The following is a 10,261-nucleotide window of genomic DNA, read 5'->3' on the forward strand; positions in this document are numbered from 1 at the left end:
CGCTCTACATGCACTGTATAATATAGTCTTTGCCTGGCCACATGCAGGCGGTGGTGCTCGAAAAAGAGTCGATACCAATGAGAGTTCTGTTGGTCTTTATAATACGGTAACTGTATGGGCAAAAGGTGTTTGTCCTTAGAATATAGAACATTGTATTCAATGTTTCTCATAAAAAAGAAAAAAAAACGCAAAATCGTGTCTCATATTACTGTACAAGGCTCATTTTCATTAATATTGGCTTAATTTTTTTGAGCACACGACATGAGCTAGCAAGAAGGAGTGGTGGCAACTGAAAAGTTGTCATCTCATGCTACTGGTGTCATTCCATTTAACGCGTGATTCTCCTTACTTGCTGCATACCACGTACAGGACAAAGCATGTGTTAGTACCCCTGTTGTCGGATTCAAATGCCAGCGTAAAATAAGCACATTGAACGTGCGGAGGAGTTTTCGCGGCAGCAAACGTGCCACGATAAGTAGTTGCACATTAGTGGCTTGATAAATATGCTCTCCGTAGTAGAGATATCCTGTAAGCAGCAGTGCCTCCACTGTAGTACAGCGTTTCCCATTGTAGGTTTCGTACGCGAAATCATCACAATCATGAAAGAGTTTTCTGAACGGCGAGCCGAGACAATTCTCTTCAAACGACGTAAGACGACTGTACTTTGGGCGACTATCAACCGGAACTGTTTGGTTGCGCTTGTTAAGACTGAAGCGCATCGCTGTGATCTTCCCAGGTACGACAACTTCCCCATTCGGACTGACACACTTAAAACTTCCCTGTGAGCCCCTAGACAACAGCACCGCTCGCTTCATCTTCGGACTCGTTTTTTTCACTAACATCGAAGTAGTTACTGCCAAAAGGCCCAATAGTGTTGACAAAAGCGTAATAATTGTCGGTGCATTGATCGTGAAAATGATACAGGCATCGTTGAGCCCACAATACTTCGCACCAAGTGCCGAAGTTTTGCGTAAAATTTCAGCATTTGTTGAAATGATCGACTCCAACGGATTACGCTGCACTACACGAAGCGTAGTTACCACACACGCAGTGATAACAACTTGAGTGGCTTCCCACGTGAGCCGGAAGTGACGATCAAGCTGTTGATCTCCTGAACGCGCCTTGGCCAGATTGATAAAAGAATACGAAAACGCGTAGAAACAGCATGTAAGATTTGCAAGGGACTCTGTAGTTAGCGTCCCAGTCGAGAATCCGAGCATGTACAAATCCGAGTTGTAAATTAAGTGATACGCAACTTCGGCGAGATAGACCACTTGAGTTTTGCCGTTTTGACAGCGATACGCCCAGATTTGAGTCAGCAATACAGACCGTTTGTGTGACATCACTTCGTACAGACTAACCATCCCCATGATGAAAATCTGCATGACCACTATCCCTGGTAGCACACTGATACCCACTTTATCAGCATATCGACTTCTGAAGGTGTTCCTGTACATGGCGACGCGGTTCGGTTTAGCTGCTGAGATTTCGCTCACCCATTCCCATTGTGAATTATAGTAGTTGTGGATACAGACATCGCTAGTGCTGCACAGCGGCATGTCGTCCGGAGACTGTATCATTAGTCCGTAGCTGGCCCAATGCTCGGAGATCTCGCATGTATTTTCGATGAATACGCCAGTAGAATTCACCTCGTGTACCCGGCAGGCTCCATAGTACGCATGTAGTAAAGGTTCTAGCACAGAGGTAACTTCGTATTTGGTCTCGGAGGCTTTAACCCTGCGTGAGACTGGGGCCATGGTGCTGTTGAAGCTGTAAGGGAATAATGTCAGAGCTTCAGGGACAACAGCCAGCAAGTCTCGACCATTGGTCTCCAACGCCAACGTCGAACCGAGAACGGTGTAGTCCATGGGGACATCTGGACGGCACTCAGTTATATCAGGAGCGATGTTGATAGCCACTGCAGGGATCTCGCCGAATCCGGTGCTGTTTAGGTCGATCGGATAGAAAAACAATCGAGGGAGAGCCATGATACTCCACGTAGTGACGCACTCTTTTGCACGCTCAATCCCAAGCTCGAGCTCTCCTCTTGTTTGCAGAGATATACTAAGATTAAGAGTGGTAATGACATCCATGACTTGCTGCGCTGTACCGGTTAGAACGTTCATTGCTGATCCCCACTCGTTTACGCTGCTTTGACATAACGCATCACTGGCATCCAGTGCCTCTCCAAGCGCGATAGCATCAGCACCAAGAGAACTGAAGTTGTACAGCGATTCTGTTGGGGGTATACCGGTGAAGGCTGTGAAAGGAGGCCCACTGGTGAGAGATACTTTATTGTACATTGCATACGTTAATAACACGATTTTGCAGGTCCCCAGACAATCGGTACATCCGCCAACCATCGATAAATCTTTTTCAGTAAACGCGAAGAAGCTGCTGTCCGACGTGATGAGGAATGTGGCCTCTGGCGAGAGGTAGTTGGTAGCGGTAAACAGCAGCAGCAACACGATTGGGCCTACTATTGTGCGACCGAAGATGGCTAAACAAGCTCCAAAGACAGACGGATGTAGTAAAGTTCTCCACCTTTGTTCTTTGCGACGAAGCCTCTCCTGTTGATAGTAATTTGTCGCCCAGTTCTCCGAAGTAACTGAATCCAAGTCAGCCACACGGCCCCGAGATTTACAAATCCTTGACCATAATCGACTGATCACGGTTCGCGCGTCTGTAGAGTCATAGCCCGCGCTCATCGTCATTATCCGTCGCGGCGGAAGTTAGCTGCAACTGCCATCCATCCTTTCTAATAATGCTCACTCGACAAGACTGTCGGCTCTTTGCTCCAACCTATATTAGTACTTCAGAAGTTATCCATGCTCCCGATAGGACGAATTGATCACGTGGTATTCTGATCTCGGGGGTCTTCTGTTGATATAGTCTGTGGATACACCCTAAGCTTTCCTTTGATGATCTACCATTCTCTTTCCAAGTGCTGGTAGCAACGTGATCCCCCCTCCCTTTGTACTTCACCTAGGAGGGAGAACCTGCAAAAGCTAAAGAATGATCAAAGCGTACAATAGCAGCATGCAGACAAAAAAAATCATCGCACATTAATACGAAACCATAGAAATACATGTACATGTAGTCGGTACCCCGCTGATTCTCCATATTGCACGTACATGTATTAATCGAAAAGCTCAAGCATCGAAATACACAATTCAACGATTGGCAACACAGTACCGTAAATATCGCATTTAGAGGTCATCATTGCAACGGGTGCGTCACTACAACTTACGACTCGTCGAGCACAAGTCTAATCATGGCTGCCCCCGCTCCCGACCTCACGGACATCGACGCGATGTTGCAGGTGGCCATCGCAGCCGCACGCGCCGCCGGTGCCCATATGAAGTCGCACTTGAGCACGTCGCGCGTGGAGAAGACCAAGTCGAATAAGGACGACCTGGTCACAGTTGTGGACAAGCAATGCCAGGACCTCGTGTTCGCCACTATTAAGGAGACTTTCCCCAGCCACGAGTTCCTGGGCGAGGAGAACGTAGAGCCTGGCAGCGAGGCCTCGGCCAAAGCGCTGCGTGACATGGTGAGCAAGGAGTGGCTCTGGATCGTGGACCCCATCGACGGCACCACCAACTTCGTGCACCACCGCCCGGCCAGCGTCGTGTCCGTGGCCTGCGCGCATCTGGGCGAGGTCGTGGTCGGTGTTATCTACGATCCGTACCGCGACGAGATCTTCACGGCACAGAAGGGCAAAGGCACGTTCCTGAACGGCCAACCAGCTCACGTGAGTCACGAGGCTTCGTTCTCTGAGGCACTTGTTGGCTTCGGTATCGGCACCAAGGACAGCGTACGATTGCCCATGCTGGACTGTGCGCGTGAGTTCTCGGCCAAGTGCAGAGGTCTGCGTCTACAGGGTGCAGCGGCCATCGAGCTCGCGTGGACGGCGGCCGGACGTCAATCGGTGCGTCAATTGTCCATAGCAGGGGGTGTTGTCGATTTTTTCTGACAGATTGTGTATGTTTTGGTTGCAGGCGTTTTTCGAGCTTGATCTCAACTCTTGGGACGTAGCAGCCGGCGCACTGTTGGTGAAAGAGGCCGGCGGTGAAGTGACCAACAGCGATGGCACTCCTTTCTCTCTCAGTACACGCAACATCGTGGTGTCCAACAACAAGGGCGACATCCACGGCAGCATGATCGAACTCATCAAGAAGGCCGACGCTGTGAATGTGCGCAACTAAACATATCCTTCCCATTTAGAGCTCCCGTACCACAACGTGGTAAAGATCAATTGCACAATCCTTCGTCTCATGTATTCTTGCCCACGTACGTGGCATGGTCGTCCTCAAGTCTCCCTACCCCTTTTGTCAAAACAGTCCCTCATTTCCATCCAATCGCAACGCCTCGTCTATTATTAACTGTCCAATCGCGTGTGTTTCAGAACCCAATTGATACTGCAGTCAGTCCCAGTTTGGCCAAGATGGAGGAACAGCTCCCGGCGCCGTACCACGTCAACACGTGGTTCTTCGTGTGCGGACCGCTGGCCGTCAACACCTTCTTACTGGGCCTTGCGGCCAACCTGCACGTCTTCAAGAAGCACAGCTTGGCCTTCGATAGAGTCATGGATATGCGGCCGGATGAGGTGCCCACGGCTGGCGGCGTCTTCAAGACGGGGCTCTTCATGTGTCTGGTGCAATTGCTGCTCTTCAACGGAGAAGCGGCCCGGCGGAGCGACACTTTTGGAGTGGATGAGACGCGAATGGAGATGCTACTATTAGGCTACGCCATCGTGGCGGCCTCGCTACTGCTGTGTCCGTTCGACGTCCTGCACTACAAGTTCCGCATGTTCGTACTGCGTAAGCTGGCGCGCTGTTTCTGGCCCTTCCAGCAGTTCTCCTTCAAGCTGCCAGCGCACGCCACGCCCTTTATTGAGGTGTTCATGGCCGACGGGATGACGTCGCTGTCCAAGTTCATACAGGATCTGTCAGTGGCGCTCATGCTGCTGTTGATGTCGTTCACCAGCGAGCCCGAGGACTTGAGAGAGTCCTACATCTCCAAGCTCAAGAACTCGCCACTACCGTACTTCGCTGCGAGTACACCTTACATGTAAGTTTTCAAATTGTTTTCTTACGATGTTTTAAACTAATTATTTTTTTTTTTTAGTATTCGAGCGACGCAGTGTTTAATCTCGTTTCAACGGACACCAAGCGTGAACGATCGGTTTCTTCACCTGTTAAATACGATGAAATACTGCTCAAGTCTGCTAGTGATCTCAGTGGGGGCGTATCCGATGCTGATGGGTCTGTCACGACCCGAACAGAGCAGCTTCTTCTTGCTATGTGCAGTGTTTAATTCACTGTACTCGTTCCTATGGGACGTCGTCATGGATTGGGGTCTCGGACAGCCCAAACTGCCTCACAGAGTGGCGTTCTTACGCCACCAATTGACGTACCGACCACGCAAGATCTACTACCTGGTTATCGTTGTGGACTTCGTGCTGCGAATTCTGTGGGTCACCAAGTGGTGGGATTGGATGCACCGCGGCGTGCACTTCAAGCTCGTCTCGCAGGTCGCAGAAGTCGTGCGTCGTATCATCTGGAACTTCGTGCGTGTCGAGTGGCAGTGTATTAAACTGGACATCCTGGCCACCAAGAAGCTCTCGGCGGATACAGTGGAGCTTGACGAGATTATTGAAAAAGTGCCATTAATGCAAGAGCACGAAGTCGACGAAGACAAGCCCAGGATGAGGACACTTAGTCGTCCAAATTCATTCGTTGCGGACGCTAGTGCCACCGAAACAAGTAGCACGCTCAGTCAAAGTCCTCTTCAAGACGATATCGAGGAAGAAATGATCACCCCCGCTGCCATTACAGTCGCTAGCTACCCAGAGAAGCCGCAGGCGATGCTGGTGAGCCATGGGGACGCGCATCACCGACGAGAACCGAGTCCGAATAAAACCACCGAAGGAAATGAGGCAGATAACTTGTAAAATTGAAAAAGAAATAGATGCTCCAAATTAAACGCAGCGCAGATTTTAAACTTCTCCCACTTCTGTTTAAAACAGTTTAATGCACATCAGCGCTCTCGACGCACTTCTTGAGCGGCGTGAGTGCAGGACGCAGTTCGCTCGCCAAAGCGTGGAGTGCACCGACATGCGGCGAGTTCGGTGCCACGAGAGTGATGACCAGAGGCGCGTGGTTGATGTGGATCAGTACCACGTCGTCGAAGAATGCCGTCACGCTCTGCACGGCTCCGAACTTGAGTTTCCCGACCTATAAGCCACACAAGCCGTCAGCTCCACGTAGCCACGGCATTAACAATTACTATCGGACCTGCTCCGCCGCTCCTGCGAATACTGTGGGAAGCACAGTCTCGGTGTACTCGTAGGATAGCTCGGATTTCTCCTCCGCTGAAACTAAAACAAATAGCACGTTAAAAGTCCTCAGAGAGAAAGAACGAGGGTATTACGAGCTGTACCTTTGAGCAGAGGAACACCCTCGGACGTGCACACAAGAATGGCCTCCAACGCGTCGTATCTGTAGCAGAAATCCGTGTCAGAAGATGGCAATAAATTGTAGAAATGTACCAATTCTGGTTTGAATGCACCTGCTTAGCACGTCGTTGAGCTTCTCCTGCAGAATCGGACTCTGCGCTCAACATAGAGGCAGGAGATATAACCAGCGGGTTAGTACAGCTCCAGTATTCGACGCAGGGTAGACAGACACGCTACCATCTCGGCTGCAGTTTCCATCTTGCGCCAAATTGGTTTGTGAGTTGTACACTAACCCAACCGTACAACTTGTACAAAAGCTTGTCCGATCTACGACATTAAAATTGGCCAGGGCGATGGAAGAGCGCAAAGCATTTCTGGCAGCAAAGTGCCATCTTAGATTATGGTGGAGGTAGAGAGAGAGTATACAGCGTTGATGTGGCGACTACGTCCTTGATGGCGAGCATCAAGCGACGTGGTCAGGTGATGTGGCCACTACGAAATCACTGGGTGTACGTTACTGTTAAAGGAGACTACGGCCATTGTCGGCCAGCAAGACGTGGTCAAGTGACTTGGTGTAGCGAGAAAAGATGCATTGTCCAGCTCAGACTTGCAGGTACTCGGCAGCTGACGACGAGAGCAAACTATCGAGAAACGAGCAAGAAAGAAGTTGTTATTCTGGATTAAGATTAAGTGTTGGGCGTCAGCTACTGTTGAGTCAAGCTACTGTCGCTGTGGTTGATCATGGCAATGATCTCGACGAGTAGTGACGCGCTGCGTCTCGCAACCTCCGTGGATGTAACTGGATGAAGACATGCCGACGCTGCACGCGTCGGCATGAAGGCATTGAACTCCGACACGGACTCGACAAAAGCTGCATCGAACAAACTGGATTCCTGTTTACGGCGCTAGCTGGGCGCCTGTGGACTCTGCATCTACGGCGTTGCTCAGGAGGCAACGCTGGCTACATAAGAGGAGGCTAGGAGAGGACAAAGAGGTCGGTTAGTTAGTCTCCGTTTCATTATCATTAATCAACTTGCCTTGCAAGCAACACCCCGGGTTCTCGCGACAAAGTTAACTTTGCGCTTCTTCTTGAAGGCGCTTTTGGTTTTTCAACCCTCCATCGCGTGTCGATGGTTGGAGGTTGCACGAAGGTTGCACGAAGCAACTCTCTGCTAAGTTCGCACCGAAGGTCGGACTAAGTTCGTTGTGTACCTAAGTCTGGTATACTCAAGTCAAGCCAAGACACCAAGATGGTCTACACAGTCGAGGCTGATGGGGACGTGGTCATGGAGAGCACGGTGCCTCAACCTATCTACGAGGTCGTGCGCCCACCAGAGCTGGCAAGCTGGGAGCAGTCTGCGTTGATTGTGTGGTACCGAGAATGGGAGCACTACTTGAACAAGATTCGTCGGCGATGTGCTGTGACTGGCGAGCGATTTGAAGCGGTGGTGTCCACTGTGAAGGGCTGTGTCAAGCCCGAGGTCATGAAGATCATCGCCACGTACGTGCTGAAGCGACCGGCTGAGGTGATCTCGGACAACGATGTCCTTCAGCTGGTTCATGGCCGGTGCAACAGTCTCAAGAATGCCTACGTGCCTGATGTCAAGTCATTGTTCAAGAAAAACCTACACATGGATCTATCAATCGACGACTGTGATGCCATAATTTTTCGCTACTTCCAAGACTTTGTGAAGGTTGTGGAGGATAATGGTCTACAGCAACTGATCGGCAAGACCGACCCGTCTCTTCCTGGCTACAGGGACAGAATGAAGGCGCGGTGCAAGCTCCTGATGGAGAATCTGCAGCCAGCAGTTCTGCGAGAACAGATTGAGCGTCTGGTTGATTTGGAGCGACGTGACTGCCGTACAGATGACGTCGCACTTTTTGACCTAATCCTAGAGCACGCCAAGGCGCAGCACCGGTACCATCGGTTGAACAAAGAGAATACCCCCGTTGCTGCCACTTCCCGTCCTGCCAAGAACCAAGTCAGCAAGTCGCAGAAGCAGCCATCTACGACGACGGATCGCCGCACGAAGCCAGGTGCTCCGGCAGGGACGCGTCCGACGAAGGCTGCCAAGCCTCCTGTAGATGGATGCCTGGCGTGCGGTGGTGCCCACTGGCTGAAGGAGTGCCCTACGGCTACGGAAGAGCAGCGAAAGGAGGCTTTGGATAAGTTTCGGGCGGCCAAGAAACAGCGTGTGCGTTCTAAGGCAGCGAAAGGAACGGGCTCCCTGAAAACTGTGAGAATTAATAACATCGTGGAAGTAATGTACCTCCCCGACACTGGAGCTGACCGCAGTATCATCCCAAGTTGTGTGGTGGAGACTCTACGGACCGTGCAGCCGGATTTAGACGTCCTGCGACTCCAGAATCCAGTCCCGGTGGCGTTGACCGACGGTCGGGCCATCTCCTGCGTAGAAGAGGTCAAGGTGGACCTCGCCCTTACGACTACGGCTGGGCTGGTTCATGTGCGTGACGTGATGTGTCTGGTCCTGCAGAGTGAGGAGGACGAGCTCCTCTTGGGTAAAGACACGCTACATGGTTTAGGGATTGATGTTGACGCGATGCTAGCTCAGCTCGCTGGTGATGGCCCTCTCTCTCTAGAAGACGACGAATTTCCTTTGAGTGATGCAATCCCGACGTCTGTAGAGCCGGGCATGCAGATCGCGTGTGTGGATAATCTGATAAACAAGGCCCTACTCAATGGAATGGATATGCAGTATGCAGAGGTCATGCATCAAGTGGCCGCTGAGCATGATGTATGGGCGGACGAGATTGGATTCGGACCGCCGGCGGCTGTGGAACCACTCCGCGTGACGATTCAGAACGGAGCGACACCTTTCCGGTGCAAACAGAGGAAGTACGCGCCTCTCCACAGCCAGTTCCTTCGCGAAACGATGCAGCAGCTGCTGGATCGTGGTCTAGTTCGCAGGAACAACAGTTCCCGCTGGGCCTCAGCGGCGGTTCCTGTACGCAAACCTGGTACTACGGACAAGTATAGGTTGACTATCGATTATCGGCCTGTGAACGCCAGGACAGTGCCGATTGCAGGCACCATGCCGAATGGAAACAAGGTACTGGACAGTATCATCAAAAAGAAGTTCGCGTCGTTCGACATGAAGGATGCTTTTTGGTAGCTGCCTTTGGATGAGAATAGCCAGGAGATCATGTCTTTCATGACGGATGATGGTGTTTATACTCCCACTCGAGTTGTCCAGGGTGCCGTCGATTTTGCGCTGCATTTCCAAGGAACGATGCAGACCGCTCTAGCTGAGCTCATTCCTCGCAACGCCATGGTTTGGATTGATGACGTTATTCTATTCGCGGACACAATGGACGAGTTTCTACAGGTCTTGCAGCGAGTCTTCGAGCTGCTTGTTCAGCACAACCTGAAACTCAACCTTCCGAAGAGCTCCCTCTATGAGACGTCGATAATTTGGTGTGGAAGACTCATTTCTGGTGAGGGCGTACGTCACGACCCCGAACGAGTGCGTGCCCTTTCGACTCTACCGCTACCTAGCACGGTGGCCGAGCTCCAGTATTTTGTGTGCGCGTCGAACTGGTTGCACGACTCGCTGGTGGACTATGCGCGTATGGTGGCTCCGTTGCAGGCGAAGCTGGATGCGGAACGCAAACGCATTGGTCGTCGTAGCCGAAACGCATTGAACGTGCCGCTGGAGTGGACCAGTGACGAGGAAGCGACGTATCATAGTGCACTCCAGCTCATCAGTGCTGCAGCCCTGCGTGTGTCTCCAAGTGACGAGGACGAGATCTGCGTCTTCACTGATGCAAGCTTGGATG

The 10,261-nt window shown here is 51.4% G+C and overlaps 4 protein-coding genes across 4 annotated transcripts; 2 read left to right on the plus strand and 2 right to left on the minus strand.

The window, feature by feature from the left end:
• Positions 1-305: 305 nt before the first annotated feature.
• On the minus strand, positions 306-2,708 carry PPTG_15758 (hypothetical protein; the record flags this gene model as incomplete). Its single annotated transcript, XM_008913067.1, has 1 exon — positions 306-2,708. One exon carries the CDS (start codon positions 2,706-2,708, stop codon positions 306-308), a length of 2,403 nt encoding a protein of 800 aa, XP_008911315.1.
• Positions 2,709-3,162: 454 nt separating this feature from the next.
• On the plus strand, positions 3,163-4,330 carry PPTG_15759 (hypothetical protein). Its single transcript, XM_008913068.1, has 2 exons — positions 3,163-3,931; positions 4,002-4,330. The coding sequence occupies exons 1-2, from the start codon at positions 3,275-3,277 to the stop codon at positions 4,206-4,208; spliced, it is 864 nt and encodes a 287-aa protein (XP_008911316.1). The 5' UTR covers positions 3,163-3,274; the 3' UTR covers positions 4,209-4,330.
• Positions 4,331-4,425: 95 nt separating this feature from the next.
• On the plus strand, positions 4,426-6,046 carry PPTG_15760 (hypothetical protein). Its single transcript, XM_008913069.1, has 2 exons — positions 4,426-5,073; positions 5,131-6,046. Exons 1-2 carry the CDS (start codon positions 4,448-4,450, stop codon positions 5,954-5,956), a joined length of 1,452 nt encoding a protein of 483 aa, XP_008911317.1. The 5' UTR covers positions 4,426-4,447; the 3' UTR covers positions 5,957-6,046.
• Positions 5,933-6,866, minus strand: PPTG_15761 (hypothetical protein). The gene is made up of 5 exons (XM_008913070.1): positions 6,698-6,866; positions 6,574-6,614; positions 6,445-6,503; positions 6,300-6,382; positions 5,933-6,239 (listed from the first exon to the last, which is right to left on the minus strand). The coding sequence occupies exons 1-5, from the start codon at positions 6,716-6,718 to the stop codon at positions 6,033-6,035; spliced, it is 411 nt and encodes a 136-aa protein (XP_008911318.1). The 5' UTR covers positions 6,719-6,866; the 3' UTR covers positions 5,933-6,032.
• Between the last annotated feature and the right edge of the window lie 3,395 nt (positions 6,867-10,261).

The sequence above is a fragment of the Phytophthora parasitica genome, assembly GCF_000247585.1.
Source record: "Phytophthora parasitica INRA-310 unplaced genomic scaffold supercont2.51, whole genome shotgun sequence".
In the NCBI taxonomy this organism is placed as follows: Eukaryota; Oomycota; class Peronosporomycetes; order Peronosporales; family Peronosporaceae; genus Phytophthora; species Phytophthora nicotianae.

Bases quoted from the DNA above. Each gene is read 5' to 3' on its own strand.
- PPTG_15759 (XM_008913068.1), top strand. From the start codon at position 3,275: ATGGCTGCCCCCGCTCCCGACCTCACGGACATCGACGCGATGTTGCAG. The intron at 3,932-4,001 runs GTGCGTCAATTG...TTTTGGTTGCAG, and splicing joins CGGCGGCCGGACGTCAATCG to GCGTTTTTCGAGCTTGATCT.
- PPTG_15760 (XM_008913069.1), top strand. From the start codon at position 4,448: ATGGAGGAACAGCTCCCGGCGCCGTACCACGTCAACACGTGGTTCTTC. The intron at 5,074-5,130 runs GTAAGTTTTCAA...TTTTTTTTTTAG, and splicing joins GCTGCGAGTACACCTTACAT to TATTCGAGCGACGCAGTGTT.
- PPTG_15761 (XM_008913070.1), bottom strand. From the start codon at position 6,718: ATGGAAACTGCAGCCGAGATG. The intron at 6,615-6,697 runs GTAGCGTGTCTG...TGTTGAGCGCAG, and splicing joins TGGAAACTGCAGCCGAGATG to AGTCCGATTCTGCAGGAGAA. The intron at 6,504-6,573 runs GTGCATTCAAAC...TTTCTGCTACAG, and splicing joins CTCAACGACGTGCTAAGCAG to ATACGACGCGTTGGAGGCCA.